At 28.9% G+C, this 23828-nt stretch overlaps 1 protein-coding gene across 1 annotated transcript in view; it reads left to right on the top strand.

Moving 5' to 3' along the window:
- The first annotated feature begins 7039 nt into the window (after positions 1-7039).
- LOC119666904 (glutamate receptor-interacting protein 1-like) overlaps positions 7040-23828 on the top strand; it is a 36462-nt gene continuing 19673 nt past the window's right edge. The window contains exons 1-7 of the mRNA XM_038076183.1: positions 7040-7106; positions 7433-7555; positions 13680-13886; positions 15997-16187; positions 16366-16655; positions 17553-17716; positions 23428-23823. Coding sequence (XP_037932111.1) covers positions 7040-7106; positions 7433-7555; positions 13680-13886; positions 15997-16187; positions 16366-16655; positions 17553-17716; positions 23428-23823 — 1438 coding nt within the window. The remainder of the gene's footprint in view (positions 7107-7432; positions 7556-13679; positions 13887-15996; positions 16188-16365; positions 16656-17552; positions 17717-23427; positions 23824-23828) is intronic.

Below are 23828 nucleotides of genomic sequence, written 5' to 3'. Positions count from 1 at the left end.
TTTTTAACAATATGACCAAGTCAGCGAAGCCGTCGGGTATAAATTTGTTAAACGATATTAATGTCGTCAAAAAGTTCAAATGATCATCATGCTATCTTGTAGAGAAATAAAGATCTTATGAGTTACTTTCCTGTCGAATACTCCCATACATAACAGCAAAATGTTTTCTGTAATCTTTCTTACGGGACATATAATCTAGATTAAAACTGCCGCGATTTAATTTTTATAATTCTTGTAAAATGAAATTTGAGATACAGTTATAAGTAGGAGAATAGTCGCATTAATGGTACACCAGAAATCAGAAAAAATTACACGACTTGGTTATGCGTTTCAAAGTCTGATTCCTATAAGTATTATTTGCTGGTACTTTAGTTAGAATTTTTAGTAAAATAATAGTTGTACATACGGAATATTACACGTTTGCATCGTATTAAATAAATTTAAATTAATTGTTCCATGAATTGATTCTTAAGTACCTTGCTTACTGATATCTGTAGTAAAGATACTTAGATAAGTTATATGTAACTTCTTCGGTTAAGTAATAAATAAATTAAAATATCGGAGTGTCTCCCAAATATTCAAACACCTATCTGGTTGTTTGTATACATGACACATCACATTATCTTTAGAACTTGGTCAAGATCTCGTGTGAGTAAATGCATTTTACAAGTTGTAAGATTATATTAGTTCCAATAAAGAACTGTAATATTAAACGAATTTTGAAGCTAGCTTGGTATTGTTTGTTTTCAAACGTTTTACCTCACTTAGTTATCTATTTACATATGAGATCCTTTTTGTTAGAATTTTTTTTTGTGTGATTTGTATAATATTAATCTCAGATTTCAGTTATCTATTATACATACATTAAACAAAATGTGAAACATTTATTTAGTACTTGATATTTCTATCTGCTAGAAATCTAATTGAAAAGTATTAATTACTATTTGATACTTCGTAATAAAGGACTTTTAGATATTTCAGATGATATTGCAAGTTTCTTTAAAAGTAAATGCTATGATTCTCAGGATATGACTATAGTCCTATGCTATGCATTTGTATTTCAAATGTTAATCAATGTTATTATTAATATCAAACCAGAGTATCTACATATAATATTCTCCTCTTTATTTTGTTATTTATACTTAAGTATACCAAATACTTAAAATTGTAGTATAAAAAAGCAATAAAATCACATATAAGAGCATTAAATAATTTTCCAAAAATTTAAGAAAAAAAAAAAATATATTGTGTATATGAATCTTATACAATATAAACGTAGTATGTATTTATGTTTTTATTAAAAGATACCAGAACTCGACAGAACGGATGCGTAAATGAAGTGGAACGCACGCAATTTGGTGGCCGCACTCGATTGTTGTTCCGCTTGTTGCTGTTGTTTTCAAGCAACATTTCGTATGAAAAGCGCGCCGCTCGTGTTCAATATTTCAAGAAAAGCAGCAAAAAAAAAATATTATTGAAAAATTCGAAAATATATTCAGAAAAATACTTAAAAATCTATTTAACATAAGAAAAATCTTTTTTTTTTCTCAATATTGTAAAATAACCTTCGCCCTTCCATTTAAGTACTTTCCTCTGCTTGTTCTACAAACTACTTTTGGAAATTGAAAAGGTGCTTTGTTTACTCAAGATGTTAGCTTCGGAATAAAAACAAAAAAAATTTGAATTGAAATATTTTTAAAAAATAAAAAGAAAACATATTGAAAAATAATATTTGTTTAAAATTTGTGGTTGGCGTAATTGTTGTGAATTTATAAAATGTACTTACATTTCTTAAATTGTTTATTTTCATACTATATATGAGTAGGTTTAGTTATTGTCTTAATAAAATATATATCTAATAGTATTTATGGTTAAAGTGGGTGAATTTAAAGCAATTGTGGATCCTCTATTTTAGTGTTTCACTAGATTTCTTGATTTCCTTTTCTAATTGAAAAGCTCATTTAAAGCCTGAGTATCGAAGGTAACTAAATAATTACAATATATAAATAATATATATAACTGTTTAGGATTGTCAACAATTATTCGCCTTCGTATTATAATGAATAAGATAATATTTTACATAATTTACATTTAATTCACTTATTTAGCTGAATCTAATACAAGCATCCTTAGATCTTCAATCTTTTACACCTTTTTCCTAAACATAACTAGATTGTGTTGAATGCTACCATCTTAGATAGCGGTGCTTTATAGAATTACAGTTTTAGTTTCGAACCGGTTTCAAGATAACTCAATTGATACCAAAACCAAAGAATATATATCTTTATTGATTATTAAATTGTTCTAAAGGCACTCAAATCTCATTAGGTAAAATCGAAACCAGAGATGGAATGTTTAGAAAAACTATATATACTAGAACCGAGAGGGTATTTATATTTTGGATAAGAATAATGTTTCACTTTTCATATTCATAAAATACAGTGGGCTATACTAAGATAAACCTTTTTCCAAGTTGTAGTGCTTTATCATTTTTGGATTCCTTTAAGTACCGTTAAACTAAGATCATCGAATAGTTTGCTTAACTTACTAACATTCTATATTAATAATATATATATAACGTATTTATGTACTAAAATACCTCGTATGTAAAAAAAAATACTTCGATGGGATTAAATTGTCTTATAATAACAATATCTTTAATAACGATAATGATTCAAAAAGACAATTTTTTTTATTAAAATGTACGTACTTTCCCTGTTTGCCTATTTCTCTATCTATATGTCTATTTATTTATATATCTGACCTGTCTCCCATTTCTTATTTTCCAACAGTCCCAACAGAGAAGAGATTTTAAATTTTTTTTATGTAATTTACGAATTTAATATATTTAAGTTAGAGAATCATATAAATTATTATCCTTACTCTTATCACTACCACCATAAGTTCAATGTGATAAGCCAACAAGGTTTGGTAGAGTTGCCTAGTTTCATAACTTTTTCAATGACTAAGGATCTGGTATTTAAAAATTTTTATAAGATCTATATTTTACTGGAGGATGAAACTGGGATAAATTTTAATTTGTTTATATATACTCTTTAACAAAATAGTTTTAAATGGTTATCATAGGATATGGACTACCCAATGTAAGTGTTTTTCTTACTTTGTTAGAGGCATAAGTGTAATAGTTTCCAAAAAAATCATTAACCTACTTATATTTTAAAAACTCCTAACAGTCTTAAAAAAAATAGCTACTATAAAATACCTATAATCTCTCTTTATTTTCCACATTAAATAAAAAAGTCATTAAATTTCTTTGGTTTTACGAGTATTATACACAAATTACGAAGGTTAATAAAGTCAAATTAAAAAAAAACACTAAAAATGAAATAATTTTATATGTAAGAAAAATTCATCTCTATAAAAATTTAATAATCAATTTATTGAGTTTGTCTGGCTTAAGAAAATTAAACGTATGTTTTTTACATTATTTAATAAAAATTAAAAATCATATTAAGAGTATCTCATAAATGCAAGCATAATTCATAATTGGATTATATTTTCATGAAGTTTTTCAAAAATTTTACACTAATTAATTATGCAAGATAAATGGAAATTCCATTACAGTTTTTGACATCGTTTTTAATTTTCTTGGCATTATAAAAATTTAATTTAATTTAACAAAAATTCTCCGATTGAAATGAAATCTCTGTTGCAATCTATTTTTTATTATCTAATTGCTTCTGGATTCTTTTATGATTTTTGAAGGTCGTCGCATCTGTTTTTGATATTAAAAAAAAAATAATTTATGAAATTCGCAAAGTGCTCGATCTTCATTAATTATAAAGAAAAATTCCATTATTTTGTAGAAAATTTTTTAAATGATTTAAGACGCTTTACTTAATAGAATTTAAATTTATTATCGGAATACAAAGTGGTTTATAAATTTATAAAATGGATATTTTAAGATTTTGATTATCAATTGCACAGAAATAAAAGTTCATAAGATATCAGTGTTCATTTTTATTAAAATAAAGGTTTATAATATAAAGTAAAGATTTAAATATATTGATACTAATAGTAACGATCTCCGATATGTAGTTATTGAGAGGATTTATATTTCAAACTAAAAGAAAAGAAGAACAGCAATTTATTATATATTCATTTAGTCAAATTTTTTTTAATGTACATTTTTCGTCAACAATCTTATATTCCTGTGAGGAAAATTTATTTTTTCAAATATGCTGTAAGGCTCGGACCCAACATTAAAAATATCTACTGCAAACTTACAACAGACTCAAAAATTTACTACTGTCACGTGTTATTATTTTGAAGTGGGAATGGTGCTTAATTAATGTATTTCCTTTGAATTTTTCTATATTTTTTTTCGATTTTAGGTCGATTTTTGATCTCTTCAAAGATCAAGGACTAGATATCTTTGGAGACCTTTTTGTCACTCTTTAATGCGTTAAGCAATTGAATTTGAATTGCAGTTTTTAAGAAAACTCTGGTTTACTTTTGTTTTATTTTTACGGGTCCGTAACTCTGCAGTCCGTATGTGTTTACTACTAATTGTAAGTTGGAAAAGCAGTAATAAACTACATTTTTTGAATTTTAGCTTTATTTTTATTTATTTAATGACTATACAGAATAAGGTTTACATGTTTAATAAAGCTTTTATTGCATATATATCCGACATTGAAACTGTACCCCAAATGGAGTTTATTCTTAACCGGATATAATTGTTGGTCTCGTCGGTCTTCATATAAGAGAACTTCCACTGTACCTCTAAAAATAAAATAAATTTTAAAATAAAATAAGATTAAATAAAATAAGGTTGAAATAAGAGAACATTCATTTATTAAAGTTTTCACTGTATATACATATATATGTTATGCTGAAGCTGACTTTCAATTTATTAATTGTTGGCTGTTCGATTTGGTTATATTTCCATTAATAATAATATTATACTTCTCGTAACATCATTGCTTAGTAAAAAAAAAATTAATACAACTTAGTTTTCATATTAAAAACTTTCAGTGCAATTCTCATTGCAATGTTAATAAAATAACTTCTCATAATTGACACAGATCCCAACAAAACAAAAAAAAGAAGAAGCAAAAACGGTGCTCAATGGGCGCAGTAGTTATTATATACGTCAATGAAGCACACTTCCTTCACGAAATAACCCCTTTCTATTAAATCATATTAACTGAATGCAATGCAATGAATTATGATTATGATGAATATATTTCACAGATCACATTCTGTCAACTTAAATACATTTTACAATGAACAAGTAACTCATTTCAACTCTTTAATCTTTGTCGACTTGTTCAGCAAAAAATCCAACAGTTGAGTAAAGTGGCCGCAGCTACTGCAGTCACCACTGCAACAGATGTTGAAGTATCTTTTTATGTTGCTGCAATGTCTGCAATATCTGCATTGGTTGTTGTTGTACTTGTAGTTGCTTAAGTTGCAATTTATTGGATGGTTTTTGCAATGCCTATTGGTGCCTTTTACAATGTTGCGGCTTTTTTTTGTCTAAAGAAAATTATTGTCCACCCGCAACGAATTCTTAGATTTGGCTATCGTACTAACGTCATCTGAAGACGAATTATTGGATTGGTCATGCGTTGCGGTGAATACGCATTTGCTATGCTGCGGATGCAAGAAATTGCATTTTTTCCATCTAAGCGCTTTGGTGTGACTTGTGTCTTTGATCTTTTGAATTTGTTGGTTGGTCTTCTAAAAAAAAAGACCAATCTGCTATGGCGAAAGAACTCCTGCTTTTGATGTGAACATAGAACTTTCGTTACGCACGTTTGTTTGAAGATTTATATGCATATTTTTAATAATTAATATAATTTATTTTATGTATGATAACACACAAAAAATACATAACAAAAATATATAAGTTTTTATATATATTTTCTTACATATATATTTTTTCATAATATCTAACCAAACATTTATACTATTCAATTTTTATTCAATATATAAATTTGTAAACACAAACTCCTGATTACCTCGAACATACTGCATACTTATTAAACAAAAAAGCTTTAGTATATTTTTCTCAAGCAGATTTTCATTCCATTAGCTTAAGATACTTTTATTGTATCTCAATGCACACAACGTGATCCATTTTTTCTCATAATGCAATTTTGCGCATTCACTTGAGCAACAATAAAAAACGATACCAAAAAATCTTCAAGACATGTGTTAACGTGCCGAGACCACCAAAGGGGCCCTGAAGATTCAATAAAAGTTTTTGTTTCAGTTTTTTATATAAAAATTGTTTACATTTGCGCAACATTAAGAAAACTGCATAAAAATGTTAACAAAAATATTTATAAAAATTTCAAAATATTTTTTTTTAGATTAACTGCATTCAATTTTAATTATTACAGAGAAATATTATGTTGTTTCAATAACTTTTTTTTAAAGTCTGTCATAAAACAATAAGAATATACTAATAATATGGCGTATAGTTCTTAATAAAAGTATAATATTCTTACGTAAATGATCATTGCAGTTAATAACTCATATCTGATAATGATGATCATAATTCTGCATTGTTTATCCGGGGAAGATTATTATTAAATTTTGCTGTTAAAACCTTCCAAAAAATAGTTCCACTTTTCTTCTATCATATATCCATGAGAACTGTTTTTCCATTACTGTTAATATGGTCCAAGTATTTTTAAACCCTGAGTCACTCCATTATGCTGTAAAACAATGGGCCAATAGGCCTAAGTAGATACTCTTTGCATCGCCGGTATAATCTGATCTAATATGGTCAATTATAGTAAGATATCATGAAGATTACTACAATGTCAACTTCTAAAGGAAAAGCTTTGATCAATGTAATGCATATATATTACGAAATATAAGGCTTGGAATAAGATGTAGGGTAGAGCAAACCCAGTCATTTGTGTTTTTAATTAAGTTTGAAAATAGTTACTACCCAACGAAATTTCTGAAAGAAAGCTCCTTTATTACTCTTATTGACGCCACGTTAATGACAAGCAATATCCCGACTCTGTCCCTAATTAAATTGCTAAGATTGCAATAATTCATGAGTACCTTCTGTCGTTTACATGAAGGTACTTCATTTGTAGCTATAGCTTACCCAACGGTTTGCTGTAAGTTTAACAAATTCCTGTTGCTCCAGGTATTTGGGTATTGTATCTCGATCGATGGTCTAATATCCTTTCACTATTCCGCTTTATAAGCGAGTACTCTTCCACTTTTACCAAGATTTCTTCTTTATATTACTTCTTTATATTCTTTATATTAAAAATGGTGTTAATGAAATTAAAACGTACTATCGATAATATTTCCACTGCACTTATAGTTTGTTTAAAGTTTTTAAAAAAATATATGAAACATTTATGAAAACGTGAAATTATTTTATTTTAAGATATCATCATTTACATTACTACTATTTTTTCTTTCTTTCTCTTTACAGTTGATCGCGCCATGAGTCCCGCACAATCTGAAGACTCTGGTTTGGCACCCGAACGCGGAACCACTTACGCCACAATCACATTACCACGTGATAATGCACCCAATATGGGCATCACATTTGCAGGTAAGTTAAAAATAGTAATACTTCAAACCACTTTAGGCTCAGACTCATTAATCCCTTCCCCTAAAGTCAATGATCAATTTGTACACTCAATGTAATTGCAGTAATTAAACTTAAGTGATCGTTTCCTTCAGTAGCGGCAGATAAAATACCAAATCGCACCCTCAGTTAAATGCTACATTATAAAAATATTATTATAAAGATTTTTTCAATTTATATAAATTATAATATTTGATGAAAATGATTTGATTTTGATTTCGGAATGATTTGTTTATTTCGAAATATGAGCCGAGCATTTGAAGTTGCGAGCGTTTTGCCTCAGGCGGCCACGCGTTGCGTCAACAAATTTTCAAAAATTTGACATAAGCCTTTGACATGCAAACAAGTATGTGCCTCGGCAGGGGAGGGATGGGCCTCAAGCAATTTGAGTACCCGTAGCAGATGTAATTAAGAAAGAGTACGTTTAAAATATTTTTATCTATTATTAATAGGAAAAAATCTGACAACTTTTGTTGCATTCCAGCATTAAAATAATATTCGGGGAAATTTTGATGAAATGGGAAAACTTGTGTATACATGATTTTCCGTTGGATCATAATTGCTTAAAAAAAATTTAAAACGAATGCTCTACCCTTTATTTTGATGCGTATGTAATTATTGTACAGATTTGACAGCTGTCAATATTGATATATAGTCATTAATGACTGCGGTTAGTTTAAAAATAATTATGTCGTAAGAGTTCTGAAAACGTAAATATAAAGTCTAAAAACATGTGGGATAGGTTAAGTGATTTCATTTTAAAATTCTAATTAAATATAAATTCATCAAACTATAATTATAAGCTTTTTTTATTAAATAATGCATTAGAAAGTATCAAATTAGTGATAACTCGGTTGACAAGATCGAAGATCAACCGCTATGAATAAGTAAAAGCAAAATATTGTTAGCAGCTTCAGTCAGACTGTCCATTATAATGGACAATGTACTTCTAATCAATACTTTTCCTTATCTGATTTTTTTAGCAACCTTGGCTGGATTTAGTTAATGTGTTGACCTATTTATAGAAAACTACTACAATTTATTTTTAAAATGATCTAAAATATAATTGCTTTTAATATGAGAGCATCAGAATAACCATAAAGAAATACGTAGCAAAAGGTTAAATTAAAATATTATTAAACTGAATAATATTAAGTAACTGCTTCAATTGCTATAATACTATACTATACTATACTATACTATTAGCTGTAGGATAAAAGTAACACTTTTTGGGCTTACTTTCAAGGGCTTACTTTACACGATATATTGTTAATCTCTTTCAGAACACATTTTAATATCTGCTAAGTGACTAGTTCTTTATATATTCTCTTGGTTCTCAAAGTGGCGTGTACTAAGATTCATTTATTGGGATTTTTGTAAACTAATTAAACGTTCATAGAAAACATTAAATAAAAAAAATCTATTATATATAGTGTGCGAAGTGGTTCAAAATATTTCAAGAGCTCTGCGTTGATCTCCAAAATTATCGCTTTGTATATGCCATTGACTTTTCTTTACAAAACAAAAGACTATCTTTTATATATGCATATAGAATTCGCAGTAACTTACACAGAAACTCATTCATAGAGTCTTTTTGCAAACTAATCAATAGTTCATAGAAAAAGAGATCCATTATATTTAGTGTATAATCATAAAGTTATGGTACCTATCTCCAAAACTCCTTATATGTATATGCTATTGAGTCTTCATTAAAAAATATAAGACTGTTTGCTGCATGTCTAGCATTTTTGAACATTCTAGACTATGCTTAATAATTCTAGCTTACTCTGCATTTATTTTTTGAGCATTTACTAGTGAATGCTATGCATGAAACCAAAAAAAAAAACATGAAGTTAATACTTATATGTCATTATTTATTTACATAATTATATTTTTATTACCTTTTTATAATAATTAGTGAATACCTTTGGTTTATTAATTCTAATTTGCGTAGTAGTTTATTCGTAAATTTTTAAGTATTAGGTAGAGAGACCAGTAAAAGCTTTGTAGACTTATATTCAATAATTTTTTTGACTCAATATGAAACCTTACTTATATATATGTATTTAATAACTATTTCTTGACAATATGTCTTTTTATGTCCAAATCACTCTATTTGCGTTTAATAGTTTTAGGTAGAGTATTTATATTTATTATATTATATATATAAATTTATTTCATAAATACTAAATTATTTATTGCTTTTAACTTAGAGCTTTAATATAATATTCTATTACCTAATAGTAGTATGATGTGAAGATTCAGTTGAAATAAATATGAACAAATTTTACCATAAATTAAAAAAAAAATTTATAATTCAAGCGAAAAAATCATATTTCTTTGGAAATTGCTCATAAAAATTAATAAACTCTTAAGCTTCTATATGATTTATAACTTTTGCATTAAAAATATGGACTATAAGATATACGAGTATGTGAATAAATTTTTAATAATAATTGACAGCGCAAATATTTCTATATTGAAATGATTTATATTCGAAACACATAAACCAATTTATAGGATATATTTAAGTTTATAATGAATTCAGTATCTTTAATGAGAACACAATTTATGAAATTGAATAACAAAATAATTTAATATTTGTAATTAATAATTATATAAAAATAAAATAATATGTATATATATATGAATATATAATTATTTAAAAGAAAATAGTAAAACTATTTTAGAATATTAAAAAAAGTTAGTCAAAAGTCGTTCTGTGTATCTGTTATAGTGAGCTTAGATTGTATTAGTTGTCGTATGAGAGTGGAAGATTTTTCAACCATCTGGTATCTTTAATAATGCCTAATATATTTTGTAAGGAGACATTCATTTGCTTAAATATTCGAAAAAGTAATTGAATAATATATTTAATAAAGATTCAGCAAACGCTGGACAATGACCAAGTATATGTGATTAACTTTCTTCATCCTTCTCATAATTAGGACACTATTGACTGAAGCGAAGATTCAATATTCTTTTAGGGTTTCTCAACCGACTAGATTTAAGCACTTTTAAGTAATTATGGTAGTTATATACGTCCAATCATATAATTATATTTCTATCCAATATTCTATAATCATTTCAAGGCAAGCTAAAGTTTCCTAATTGCAACAATATCTATGAAAAATAAGCTACAAATGATCACCAAAACAAATTGTAAACTAAATATATATCAGAAGGATGGTAGATAAGAGCCAAAATATATTCCCGATTGACAACATGAGAATTATGTTAGGAATTGGAAACACAATCCATAAGTAAACACGATATTAGATATATAAAAGTGAAACCGTTGTAATATCACCAAGAATTTACAAGCACGCAAGCTGACTGAAGAAATTTTTATTGTACCTACAATACATTGTATAAATGGATAATACTTATAGTTTGGACGGGTAATCCTTAGTGTCGTTTTAATAAGCTTGAGAGTTTTATTAAATCACTCATTAGTTCAGGATGAATATTTAGGTGAAAATAGATATTTACAACCTATACATCGAATAGATACCTTTTATTACCGCCCAGATTATGATAGAGTGTACAAGTAACATTTTTCTGTTCCTACTCCGATCTATCGGATATGTAGTCAGTAATTGCTGCAATAATTAGGTAGTCGGTAATAACGTAATGATGGTCACTACGAATTGAAATGTTATTATAAAATCTTTTTTCATATTTTTTATTAAAACTATTGTCGTGAAATCATTATTAAGACAGCAGTCCTCTCACTGAAATGGGACGCTCTGGTTTAATCCATCATTGAGTCTGACATACTATTGGATTTCAGTTCTCACAAGAAGAATTGCCTCGGTAAGGAACAACACAACGATGACGACATTACGCAACGGTCAATGATTAGACTAAGTTCATAAATGTTGTTTCTGAACATGTCAATAATAATAATAAGAATAGTCATCCAGAAGGCGTCCAGAAGAGTTCTTATTGACGCGTTAGTTATATATGTATTATTTATAGATAATGTCATGTCATGTATATCATATATGATATGATTTAATTTCATAAATTTAAATATTAAATTAGAATTTAAAAATTTTTGTAATTAATATTAACTTTATCTAAAGAATTTTGTTGTGTTAAGTATCTTGTTTTTTTCTTTAAAACTATATTAATAGAATTCGGATGCACTATAATAAAAAATAATTCTAGGTTACCTGAACTAATTTTAAATTTTCTGAACAATTTGTTTTTATATCCAATATTAATAAAAATATTTTTATGATTATTTTATTGCTTGTTCGAACCAATATTATTGTTATTGAAGACATAGAGTGTGTGAGAGAAAGAGAGAGAGAGAGTGAAAAATAAGTTATTAAATATATTTTTAGTGATTCCATAAAAACTTTGACATATCTTTTTATTACGTCAGTGTGGGTGTTTATTATCAACTAAAAATCAAGTATTTATATATATCAAAATGACATAGTATCTCTGTTTGGAATTACAGCATAAAAATCTTATTGCCAATGTACACGTACTCGTATAAATAGATGTGTGTATTTGGATATTGTACGCATGGATAAATGCAGATTCATACCATGAAAGCGCAAAATACATGTTGACTGCCAAAATAAATCATCTTCAGCATCTCCCCTAAAAACTAAACAACAACAGCAACAAATCATATTTATCTTATCTAACAAAAAAGCATCTATAATCTGCTGCAGATATATTTTTTATGGCATTATAATAATGATGTTATGATCTATAGCGTGTATGTGTGTGTGTGTGTCTGAATGTGGATTAGGCATAAATGAACTTTATGAAAAATTGAAATGTATCTATTGTTGTCGTGTAGAAATTTCGTATTTTTCTGTTATATTTTTTGGTTCCTTGATTTTATAGTAGTGACCAAATGTCTAGACTCTAGACGAAATTCTAACCATGCGTTGTCATTTGAAAAATTGCCACATGGCGCAAAGTATGAAAAATCGGCAGAGCCGGCAAAAATAAATAAAATAAAATTAAATAAATATAAAAAATTAAGAAAAATAAAACAAAAAATACACTAACTCACGTTAATGACAACTTTGGTCTACTTTTGAATATTGTTGTCATGAATATTATTATTACTATTTTACTTTATAAATGTTTTTATTTTATTTTTTTTCTGCTGTATTTGCTTTTAGTTTAAATAAATTTGTAGATTTGATTTAAAACAGAAATTTTGGCAAGGAGCCATTATCATGCAAATAAAATAGTTTTTCTTTTATGAATGATTTTTTCCTTTGGTTAAAAAAAAAATATAATAAAAATAATGAAAAAAAGCGGAAATGAGATTTTTACTTAAAAATTAAATAAAAAGTAAATGACTTTAAAAAAAAAACATATTTTTAAAAAAATTAAAATAAATTTTTTTTATATTTACAATATTTAAATAACATTTTGCTAAAATAAATTAAAATATAATAAAAACATAGTTGTTTATACATTCATTAACATTAAATATTATAAACTGAATACTTAATACTTAATAATATTTAATATTATTATTAATGCATAATTTGAAGCTTTGCGAGCAATGACACAACATCACATTTTTTTTCTATCTTAAATAAAAACATTTTCAAATTTAATAATTTAAGTTAAATTACAAGAAAAATATTATTAACATATTTTATAGTTCATTTAAATATTATTTATTACACATAAGTATCATTAACATATTTATACATAATTTTGAACACATTTAAGCTTATAAATAAAATTTTATTCTCAAAAGTTTATTGCCGCAAAACAACTTAACACACAAATTGTAAAAGTTTGTCGGTTTTTTTATTTATATTTATGCACTTTTACCTCACAAATTTATAACACTTCAGACCGCATCTCAAGTGCACTTAAAATTTGGATTCGTGCCTCCTTCATGCATTTATGGCTCATAAAAAGTAAACAAAATGCACACAGCAACTTTCATAAGTAAATAAACATTTCAATCATTTTTAATAGAAAATCCGTAATGCATTCTGCATATTACAGTGTATGCTTCACAAACTATTAAACTAAACATTTGTCTTGTTTATTTATCTATTTATCGTTATTTTTCTCCTTGATGATATTGCAGAACGCAACGACCTTTCGTATCCACCTGTTATCGCTGCGCTGAGTCCACTGGGTCATGCTGCTGATTTTCTGGCGCCTGGTGATCGTATACATCAGATTGATGGCATCTCAACAATTGGGTTAACCAATCAACATATAATGAGCATGTTGAGCGGTGGAGATGGCAGTCCTGCTGTAATAGAAATCGAATATTCTTTACCCGAATACAGTGAGTAATCAATAAAAATTGTTTATAATATTTGTACCTATACTAGTATATAATGCTTATAAACATGTTGCTAAACATTTTCTTGATGTATATAAGGGTTGTATACATATTGAGTTTTTGAGTCCACTTACACTTTTACTAGATTAAATATTTATAAAAAAAATACTGAACAATAAACATGGTGGAGTTAACTGGAAGCTAGTTAATTAACATGAAATGGAGAAAGAAAATAATTTTTTAATATATTCCTATTTATTTATTGAATATCCATTATATCCAACACGTTCTCTACTACTGTTATAATGTAAAATTTAATAGTGTTTTCGATTGGTAAACCTGGGATAACCTTTTTATCGGGATTCACTTTTAGCTCAATTTTTATTTTCGATTGCTTAATCTGTATAACACTCGAGATTGATTTATAACACTCTAGATATTTTGCCAGAGTAGTGAGATTACATGGAAATTAACAGTTGTTTTATATGATGACAAATAAATTGTGATTTGTTTCGATATATGTATTTATGAAAAATATAAATATCTACTAAACAATTACAAACATTTAAGATTACTATAAAAAAAATAAAATTTGACAGATCGAGAGTAAATCTAGATTGGATCCAGATTTACCAATCAAAAACGCCATAAGTATAATGTAAATTTAGAATTTTCGGAATTATTCAATAAAATTCAGAAAAACCCTTTAATCAATCAAAATTAATTTTATTGCTTTCAAAAGAGTCCATTTTGGAAATTAATAATACCATGAAGTACCTAATCTAAATGCTCATATATTTTTGGTATATAGTTTGAAATATAAGGTAGTTTGAAACAGTAGTTTTAATCGCAAATAGAAGAAAGTTACAGGAAGCCATGATCAGACCATGATTACGGTGTTTTGTCTAAGAGTCTACGTGCTTCGCATCTTTTAAAAGACACGCTATTCTGTGATGTTTGAAACCTTTAAAATATGGTAACAAAAATTAAAACTAAATGTTTTATAGTCATTTTTTAGGGTGTCAGCAATCAGAATAGCACATTTTGCTAGAGCGACGGTAAACTTATATTAGACCCTTAGACAAAACATCGTATTCTTAGTTTGACGATTGCCTATTTTTGATGCGATGCACTTTGACCCTTAGACTAATACTAAAGTACTGCAAATACTAAAGTATGTTAAAGTGATTTTGCAACAATATTTTTAAGGGAACAGAAATTATGATAGTTCGTCTTGCAGGAAGCGCGGAGCACTTAGTTTCTGGACTGATCATAGCTTAGATTTAAAAGTCAAATCAAATATATTACGAAAGTATTTTTAAGGTATATTATATATTTAATATATATATTAATTAGTTTTGTATTTTTAATATGCATATATTGAATATATTTAATATTGTTGCAGATATTTCGCTACATTTTAATAATAAAATAATTTATTTGTGTAAAATTATTATTACACCAACTGAAAGCGATCTATATGTTAGAGCTAAAAAACTGAAGAAACCGGATACATCTGCTTTATTGAATAAATTATTTCTTATTTTTGTCTAACACATTATATATAATTGATAATTGATTAATTGATAATTTGCTAAGGTCTGTTTTTGACGGATCGGATTAATTAAGGGTTTGTTGTGATATGAATAAGCAAAAAACTGGGAGATGTCTTTTTATAGTGCTGATAAATGTGAAAACTAATCATAATATTTTTCGGCAAGGATGAAATTTATTTTAAAACCCAATTTGGAAGATATATAGTTTAGGTCATCTTATTTATTTTCTAGAAAATTCTACATATTTTATTGCTACAAATTTCCCAACAATAATAATTAATATAATTGTAATTTTTCTTTTTTAACAACCACGCAACAAAACTTTTCACGCTTTCACATCCGTCAACACCTCAACGAATCACCATGGAATGCACACATATCCGTCAAAATGAAAAATTGAAAAAATAAAAAAAAATATTGGAAAATTTATTCAAAATCAAAATTTGTGCAATGCAACGTTCTACTATGAAAATGAATCCAAAATATCACAAAAAAAAAAAACAAAAACTAAATGATTTTCTTCGGTTTGGTTGCTATTGAAACGTATAAACCGACAGTTTCCCAAAATAGTCTTTGCGTCACATCGAAATTGGCGCAAATCACTGTGGAACGCGAGAGCGGTTGCCTTGGCTTAACGCTACGTGGCGGCGGTGACTATCCACTGATCGTAACGCATGTACGCCCGCATGGGCCTGTTTACAAGACGGGACGCATCAAACCCGGCGATCGTTTGCTGCGCGTTGATAATGTGAGTATGTGGTAGAGAGAAATGCAATTGCACGCAAAGGACGGGCACTATAAGTACGCATATATATTTGATATATTGCACCTGTTGCATATTTAGCGATGCATTCGTTTCCAAGTTTAATAAGAAAATTATTTATTTAAACAATAATTTATAAGTAACATATTTTTTTGCCACTTAGGTTTCGCTTATTGGTAAAACTTTGGCGGAAGCGCAACAAATTATCAAATGTGGCGGACACATTTCCGGTTATACAAATCTGACAATTGAATATGATGTATCTGTGGTGCAGAGTGTAGAATTTTCTATGGGTCCCTTGCTTATAGAGATTGAACGCCCAATGAATGATAAACTGGGTTTGGTATTGTGTAATTACTCGAGTATTACACATAATGATCACACAAAAATCGATGAAGTGAGTCCGGCGAGTGTTTATATTGCCAGCATTTTACCGGCTAGCATTGCAGATAGGTGAGTCTTCAAAATTCGTTGAATTTTTTTTTTCTATTTGAAAAATGTATAAATATTTATTTAGTGTAATTATTTGTTGCTGAGCAACTAAAATAAAAGTTTTCTTCCTACAATTCAGTTCAATGCTTTTGTAATTGTTTTACGAGAAAAATTTGGCTTTTACTCAATTAATTAAAATAAATTGGTTAAGAAGTATTTCTTAAATGTTTATGGCATGTTAAAATATTAAAATTTTAATAGCGCATCATTAATCTTTAAGTCTTTAGTATATTTAAAAATTATTTTAAAACTAATTAAATAATCAGAGTATGTACCCAATGTTTCCCTAGGAACGCAATGAAATGAAGAAGAAAAAAAAATAATCAGAGTAAAATACAAAAATGCATTTTGTCTGGTTAAATTAGGTTAACCTTACAGACGTTAACCTAATCTCTGTGAGGTTATCCTGACGTAAAGCCATTTTTGTTTGAGGTCACACATCAGTTCTGTTGATCCTTAGTGATATTAAGTGTAGTTAAAGCTCAGTGTAGATTTTAAGTATGCATATTGGAGGGAAATAAAATTTATAGCAAAGCTGCATTAAAATATGTTGTAATGGTGGTTCTACGGACTTATGCAGGCATATCGCATGGCTCTGTTATCATGTATAAATAAATAAATCCTTAAGGTACTTAAGGTACTTAGCTTAAGGTACTATTCATTTAGCAGTATTATTGCTGCGTACGCTTCTTTACAAATAAATTCCCTGGCATGTTAAAGCCTTACTGATAAAGTAGACGTGAAGTATTTTTCTTATCCTTATCATAGTAGCAGTTAGCTCCCTAACAAGGGAATCTAAAGATCGTTTGATGTATTAATTATATTAATTTCTTATTAAACATGTCTTCTATTTTGCAGATGCGGTGCTTTATCAGTCGGTGATCAAGTATTATCGATCGATGATACGATTATTGAAAATTCTGCCTATAGTCCAGATGAGGTAATGACTCTTCTGGATAATACAACAATACGTGGTTATACGCAAATGCAAATAATGCCTGCACACGCATTGGCTAGAAGAGGTAAGCTATATCACAATATTTTATGACATTAAATAATATAAAAATTGACTTATATTAATAAAAAACTATTTGAACTAATTATTATAAAAATCACAGTTTTTAAATTATGAATTTATAAATCTTAATAAATTTAATGGCTGGACCTGATTATATGTGAAACAAATGTATGTTGTTTAGTATATAAGAATTATTAACCCATCCCAAAACCGGCGAGCATACCGGGCTAGCCAGCGTGCCATGAGCTGCTTCTGAGAGCGTCAAAATTACCAACAAGAAGACACAACAGATATGTAGTCCTAAATTTGCGGTTTAGGAATATGACAAAGAGATTTCAAAATAGAACTATAAAAAAATAGACGAACATAATTTATAAACTTCAGTTTCTTCTTCTGTTTCTGCTGTTGTCCTAAATGTACAATTACTAGTTTCACAAATATAAAAACCTTTAGGATCTATTTGATCAAATTTTTTATGAAGCTCAGAAGTGGGCAAAAAGCTTTACATCATGTAGTTTATGTTAGTTGATGTTTACATAAAGAAAGATGGAGAGGAATATATATAGTATCAATGGAGAATACTCTGTCGAATAAGATGTTTAAAGCGGTGGTTGGAATAAGAAGACATAGAGATAGACTATGTCTCCGATGATCAATTGAAGGGAGCATCACCACACATGCTTAATGAGCCCATACATTAATCCATACACTGCGTATACCAGAAGCATGCATGGAGGTAAGGAGTGGTGCTTTAGACTGAGAACCGATAATGAGTTATAATGGTCATATATGTAAGTAAGTGTGTAGCGGTCGTATGCGTATAACCCTACGCATAGTTGTCTACTTGACAACTATTCTTATCACATTATATACGTATTACTCTTAAGAAACGAGAAGGTATATCTCTTTAAAAGCCTACCACTGGAAATACTGCAGTAATTATCTCATAAATTTTTTTCCTAGCTTTACTATTCAGTAAAAGTTTCCTAACTTTAATTGTTTTCATACAATTTGATTCTGTAATTTCTTATTGAAACGTTAATACGTAATAAAATCGATTAAATAAATTAATAATGAAATGTTATGTTCACATAATAACTCAGCCTTTCACATTTCTGAAGAAATACTCCATTTTCCTACTACACCCACTTGCATATTAATTTGCAATTGTCTGTCAACGGGGCAACAAAGTGTTGACGACTGAAATCATCTCTGCCTGTTGCACTTGATTTGTGAAAGCTGTGGAAGATAAATGCCGCTCCTCTAAGGAGTTTCACTCAAGACCGAAACTGAATGTTGCAGTTATGCAGATTTTTGTTGTCATAATTTCAATAAAAAAAAACAACGTTCCTTAGAAAAATGGTTTTTCGGTTTATAAGCAAATTTGAGTGACAGACGACATCATGTTTTATGCATTCTTTGGCACATTCAGAGCTTGTGGGGCGCCTAAAGGGCAAACATACAAACAAATTTATAATTTGTTTGTTTATTAAGAAAAAAAAAATAATAAATTAATAATGCACAAAATTATTTATAAGCTTATAAATCCAAAAAAAATACAATAAATACTATAAAAAAATTGCAGATATTTTCGGTTTCGCTGCAGTTGCAAGTGCAGATATTGTCGTTAAAATTATATATAAATGATTTTTTACGATGACAATAAGTTTTTTCTTAGAAAAATGTGTATGTATGTTTTAAGTATTATTGAAAAATATTACTGACAAACACTTTGTGAAATTAGTCAACAAATATCGGCGAAATGACCGAAAGTCATAGAAGAGTTCATGAAAATTTTTTCAACGATTTATTCATAAATTTTATTGCTTCGAAAGATATTTTTGTGAAATTATAAAATTTTTAAATAAATTTGTTAAATAAAATTATTTAATATTTGTTAAATATTTAATTTAATCTATTTGAGAAAGCACTGATCTAACAAAAAGAATTTAGTCTGATTTGTTAGTTGTTTCGCAATAGTGTGGGAGGCTATGAAGTTTCAATTGAATAAAATTATAATACTCAACAAAAATGAACTGTTTAACATATCTTTCTGTCTAATTGTTTCTATCTCATTATAAATCTTATACAAATAAAAAAAGCTACTTAAAAATTGGCAAATAAATTTATATCTCGTACTAACCCAAACGCTTTTACTTTAGAAATTTACTCGAAAGTCATTGGTTGTTTCGTTTTTGTGGAGACAAAGCTTTATTTGCTGTTTTAGTAGCGTATAAGTCCCTAATTTTTACTAACCACAATAATCCAGTAAATGGTTTAAGTAGTCATGCTACTTAATATAATATACTACAACCCGCATATAAGATTTAAGCCGATCAACTATACACGTTGATTTTCATATGTGGTATCAATATGCTCTTCAGTCTATAAACTTACATAGAGTGGAAGGCATTCCAGTAAATACCATAAATACCATAGTGAAAGCATTTTATAGGATGCCTTAATGAAAGGCAGATCAGTACATCTGCAGAAAATGTGTTCAGTTGTCTTTACTACTTTTTATAAGCTCTAATTACCGGAGTCGTGTTTGAAGAGGATACTTAATTTTTCAGCATGGATATCAGTGACTTCAAAACCTGTTCAAGCTTATTTTAAATGATTGTTCTGCTACCCAAACGGTGCTCTTTAGTTCAGCTACAATGCTCTTTACTTCATAGACTTCCATACAGTGGTAGGGATTTAACAGAATGCTTTAATTAAGTCAGACCAGTACATCTATAGAAGATGTGTTCAGTTTTTTTATTTCTTCTTTTAAGCTCTAATTTTTGCAGTTGTGGTTGAAGAGGATGCTAAGTTTTTCAGCATGGTTTTATTTTTCCTCCAGTGACTTTTCAAAACCTTCACATACTTTGCTCAATCGATCATTCTATTACCACGATGGTGCTCTTTAGTTCATTCGATATGCTCTTTACTTCTATAGTGGAATGCTTTTATCAAGTTAGAGTAGAGCATCTGTAGAAGAGGTGTTCAATTGTCTTTACTATTCAGCATCGACACCAATTCAGTGACTTTTTAAAACCCTAACAAGCTTTGCTAAATCGTTCTGCTATCCATGCGATGCTGTTTAGTTCATCCGCTATGCTCTTTACTTCATAGACTTTCACAGTGCAATATTCTAATCAAGATAGACTAGAGCGTTTGTGGAAGATATGTTCAGTTCTCTTTATTTTTCACTATCGCCTCCTATCATCTACTGACTTTTCAAAACCCTAACAAGCTTTGCCAAATCGATCGTTCTACTAACCTCGCGGTATTTAGTTTGTATTTGTTTATAATAAAATTTATTCATTAAATTAAATTTATTAATTTTAATTGTTAATTATTATTTTTTTTAATCTCTGTTATATAATTCTATTGTTTTTGTTTTATAGTGTGTAACTTTTTTGCGTGCGGCCTGTCATAAATTGAAAAACATTTCACATACATTAAGACTGAAAAGTTTTCGGAAATTCTCATTTAAAATTCGCGCGCTGTATATTTTTCGATATTTTAAGTTTATGTAGTTTGGCAGCACTGTCCTTAATTACTATGCCAAAAATGAGCGCGATCTGTCAGACAGTTCGTTTACGGCAGCTGTTGAAACCAGTTCCCCTCAGTAGTGCGTTGCGAAATGTCTTCGACGGTCGTACGACCGTCCTGAAAGGCTTTGTACCACTCATAAACTTGAGTTTTCGATAAAACTGATTCCCCATAAGCCTTTTGTAGCATTCGCAACGATTCTGCACACGAAATTTCGTTCGAAACACAAAATTTGATGCAAACTCTTTGTCCAATATTTTTTTCCATTGTTTTTTTCGCAACGCACTACTGAGGTGAACTGGTTTCAACAGCTGCCGTAAACGAACTGTCTGACAGATCGCGCTCATTTTTGGCATAGTAATTGTCCTTAATTGCTGCCAAACTACATAAACTTAAAATATCGAGAAATATACAGCGCGCGAATTTTAAATGAGAATTTCCGAAAACTTTTCGGTCTTAATGTATTTTATTTAAGCGCCATTAAAGACACAAGGCTAATGTGTATTTGTTGGGAAGTTCAAACTTCATTATTAGCGAAAACATAATTATTTATAGCAACATTAACATTTGTGACTATAACAATACTGCAACAACAAACAGTTGAGCAATAATCGCAACATTCTGAGTTATGTCAATATCAGTTTGTGACATTTGTCGATCGTAAAATACATTAAAAGGGGAGCGCTTGGCCAGCTAATGAAATCAAACGATCGAGGGAGGCTGCTGATTTGTTGTTGTGTCGGCCCGATTTTAAAGATTGTGTTGAGTATAATTAGTAAAGTCTAATATGAATGTATCTTTGTCAATGTGTTGGACATGTTACCATATTTAATGTAATCGGCGACACTTAGTCAGTTGGGTTTTATGTGATTTGCTATTTTTAATTTCAAACATTAATTTTTCTTGTTGTTGTTATGGCTTTTGATGGATTTCATTTGGATGTGATGGTGGAATTATTCTGATTTATGGAGAAGATTGAGTGGCTTGGCTAGATTTTCTTATATTGCGAATTTTGTTCTGGATAAGTTTTAGTACAATTTATTTGATCGAATATTAAGGAGTGGTTAATTTTAGTTACGGGCACAGTTTCGTGTAATCATCATTTTTTAATAGGTCTTGTAGATCAATTGTGGTATTTTAGTATTTCTTTATGTATCATAAATTATCGAAAGAGAGAATAGCCAAGTAATTTATAATCATAAATAATCCAGATTAGTCACCAGCTTAGTATAGGTACAGACCCCACGTAGACTGTTTGTAATCAACGTGGAGCTTTTAGTTCTTAATGTACATTTATCTAGTAAAATTTATGGAATTTCCGGTAGTCAAGGAAACTGAGTCCAGCTAACCATGTAGAGTTAACATTGTAGTTCATCATGTAGACCTAACATTTGGTGATTACCCTAGACTCGGCTATAGTCAACATAGAGCTTTTTCTCATTAATGTCAATTTATTTAGTAAAAATACTACTATCAAACTTAATTAAAATTTTTGTGGACTTAAAAAATTAAACATGTTTTTTCTTATGAAAAATAAAATGTCAATAATAGAATCAAAAAACTTCTTATTCGGCGTTGACATTTAAACAAATTTTCTCTCCAAATTTGGAAGCAAAAGTTCAACATTCGACTTGTGCACAAATTAACACTTCCGACAGGAACTTGATGATCTTTCGAGTATTTCAAAAAATTAGACAAAAAAAAAATTAAACAAATTTAAAAACTCTTCCCCTTTTCTTCCAAAAAGAATAAAGAATTTTATAGATTTGTATTGAGGTATTTATTAGCTGCCATTGAGTAATATTTTCGAAAATCTGTTTGCAGCTTTTCTGTGGAATTTTCTGGGGTATGGGCACACTTTTTAACTCTGAATTTTTAAAAACAAATCAAACACAAAAAAAAAATATCAAGAAACAATACTGAAAAAATTATAATAAATATAATTTATATAAATATAAAAAAAAAAAACTGTAAAACCTTTAGAAACACATAAATATTTTTTGGGTACGCGTGAGTGAACACTTAATTTCCATTAAAAAATCTGCTGCATCCGAGCAGTTGAACAACGAATCTTGGGGGAATACCTAAAAATAGTCACACTAAAATATTGAGCACACCATATCAAAGTGATTTTCATCTAAACATTTTCCATATTTTTTTTTTTTGTACTTTTAGGTCACACAACTCTCGGCAGTCCAAAATACGGCTTCAGTACGCTGGAATCGCGCAAATCACGACAACGACAGCGTTTTGTGCGCAAAAGTTCGCTACCACTCGAAAGCGGTGGCAATAGTAGCGGTGGCAGTAGTGGGCCAGGGAGCAGTGCAAGCGGTGGTAGCAGTGGCAGCGCTGGTGGCAATAGTAGCACATCCGTTGTCGGCACAAACGCTTTGCATCACACTAGCAATATGGGCATTTGTCGAGCTGAAACATTTCCGGTATTATTGGATTGCAGTCAAGGTTCCGGTATTATTTTAGGACCACAAACACCATGCGGTCGTGCCATAACAATAGCACAGATTATGCCCGATTCGGTGGCAGATCGTAGTGGTTGCATACAGAAAGGCGATCGTATT

Source organism: Teleopsis dalmanni, chromosome 1 (assembly GCF_002237135.1).
Source record: "Teleopsis dalmanni isolate 2A chromosome 1, ASM223713v2, whole genome shotgun sequence".
Lineage (NCBI taxonomy): Eukaryota > Metazoa > Arthropoda > Insecta > Diptera > Diopsidae > Teleopsis > Teleopsis dalmanni.
Note: the sequence above shows the minus strand (reverse complement) of the source record. Positions and strands in the feature narration are given on the sequence as shown.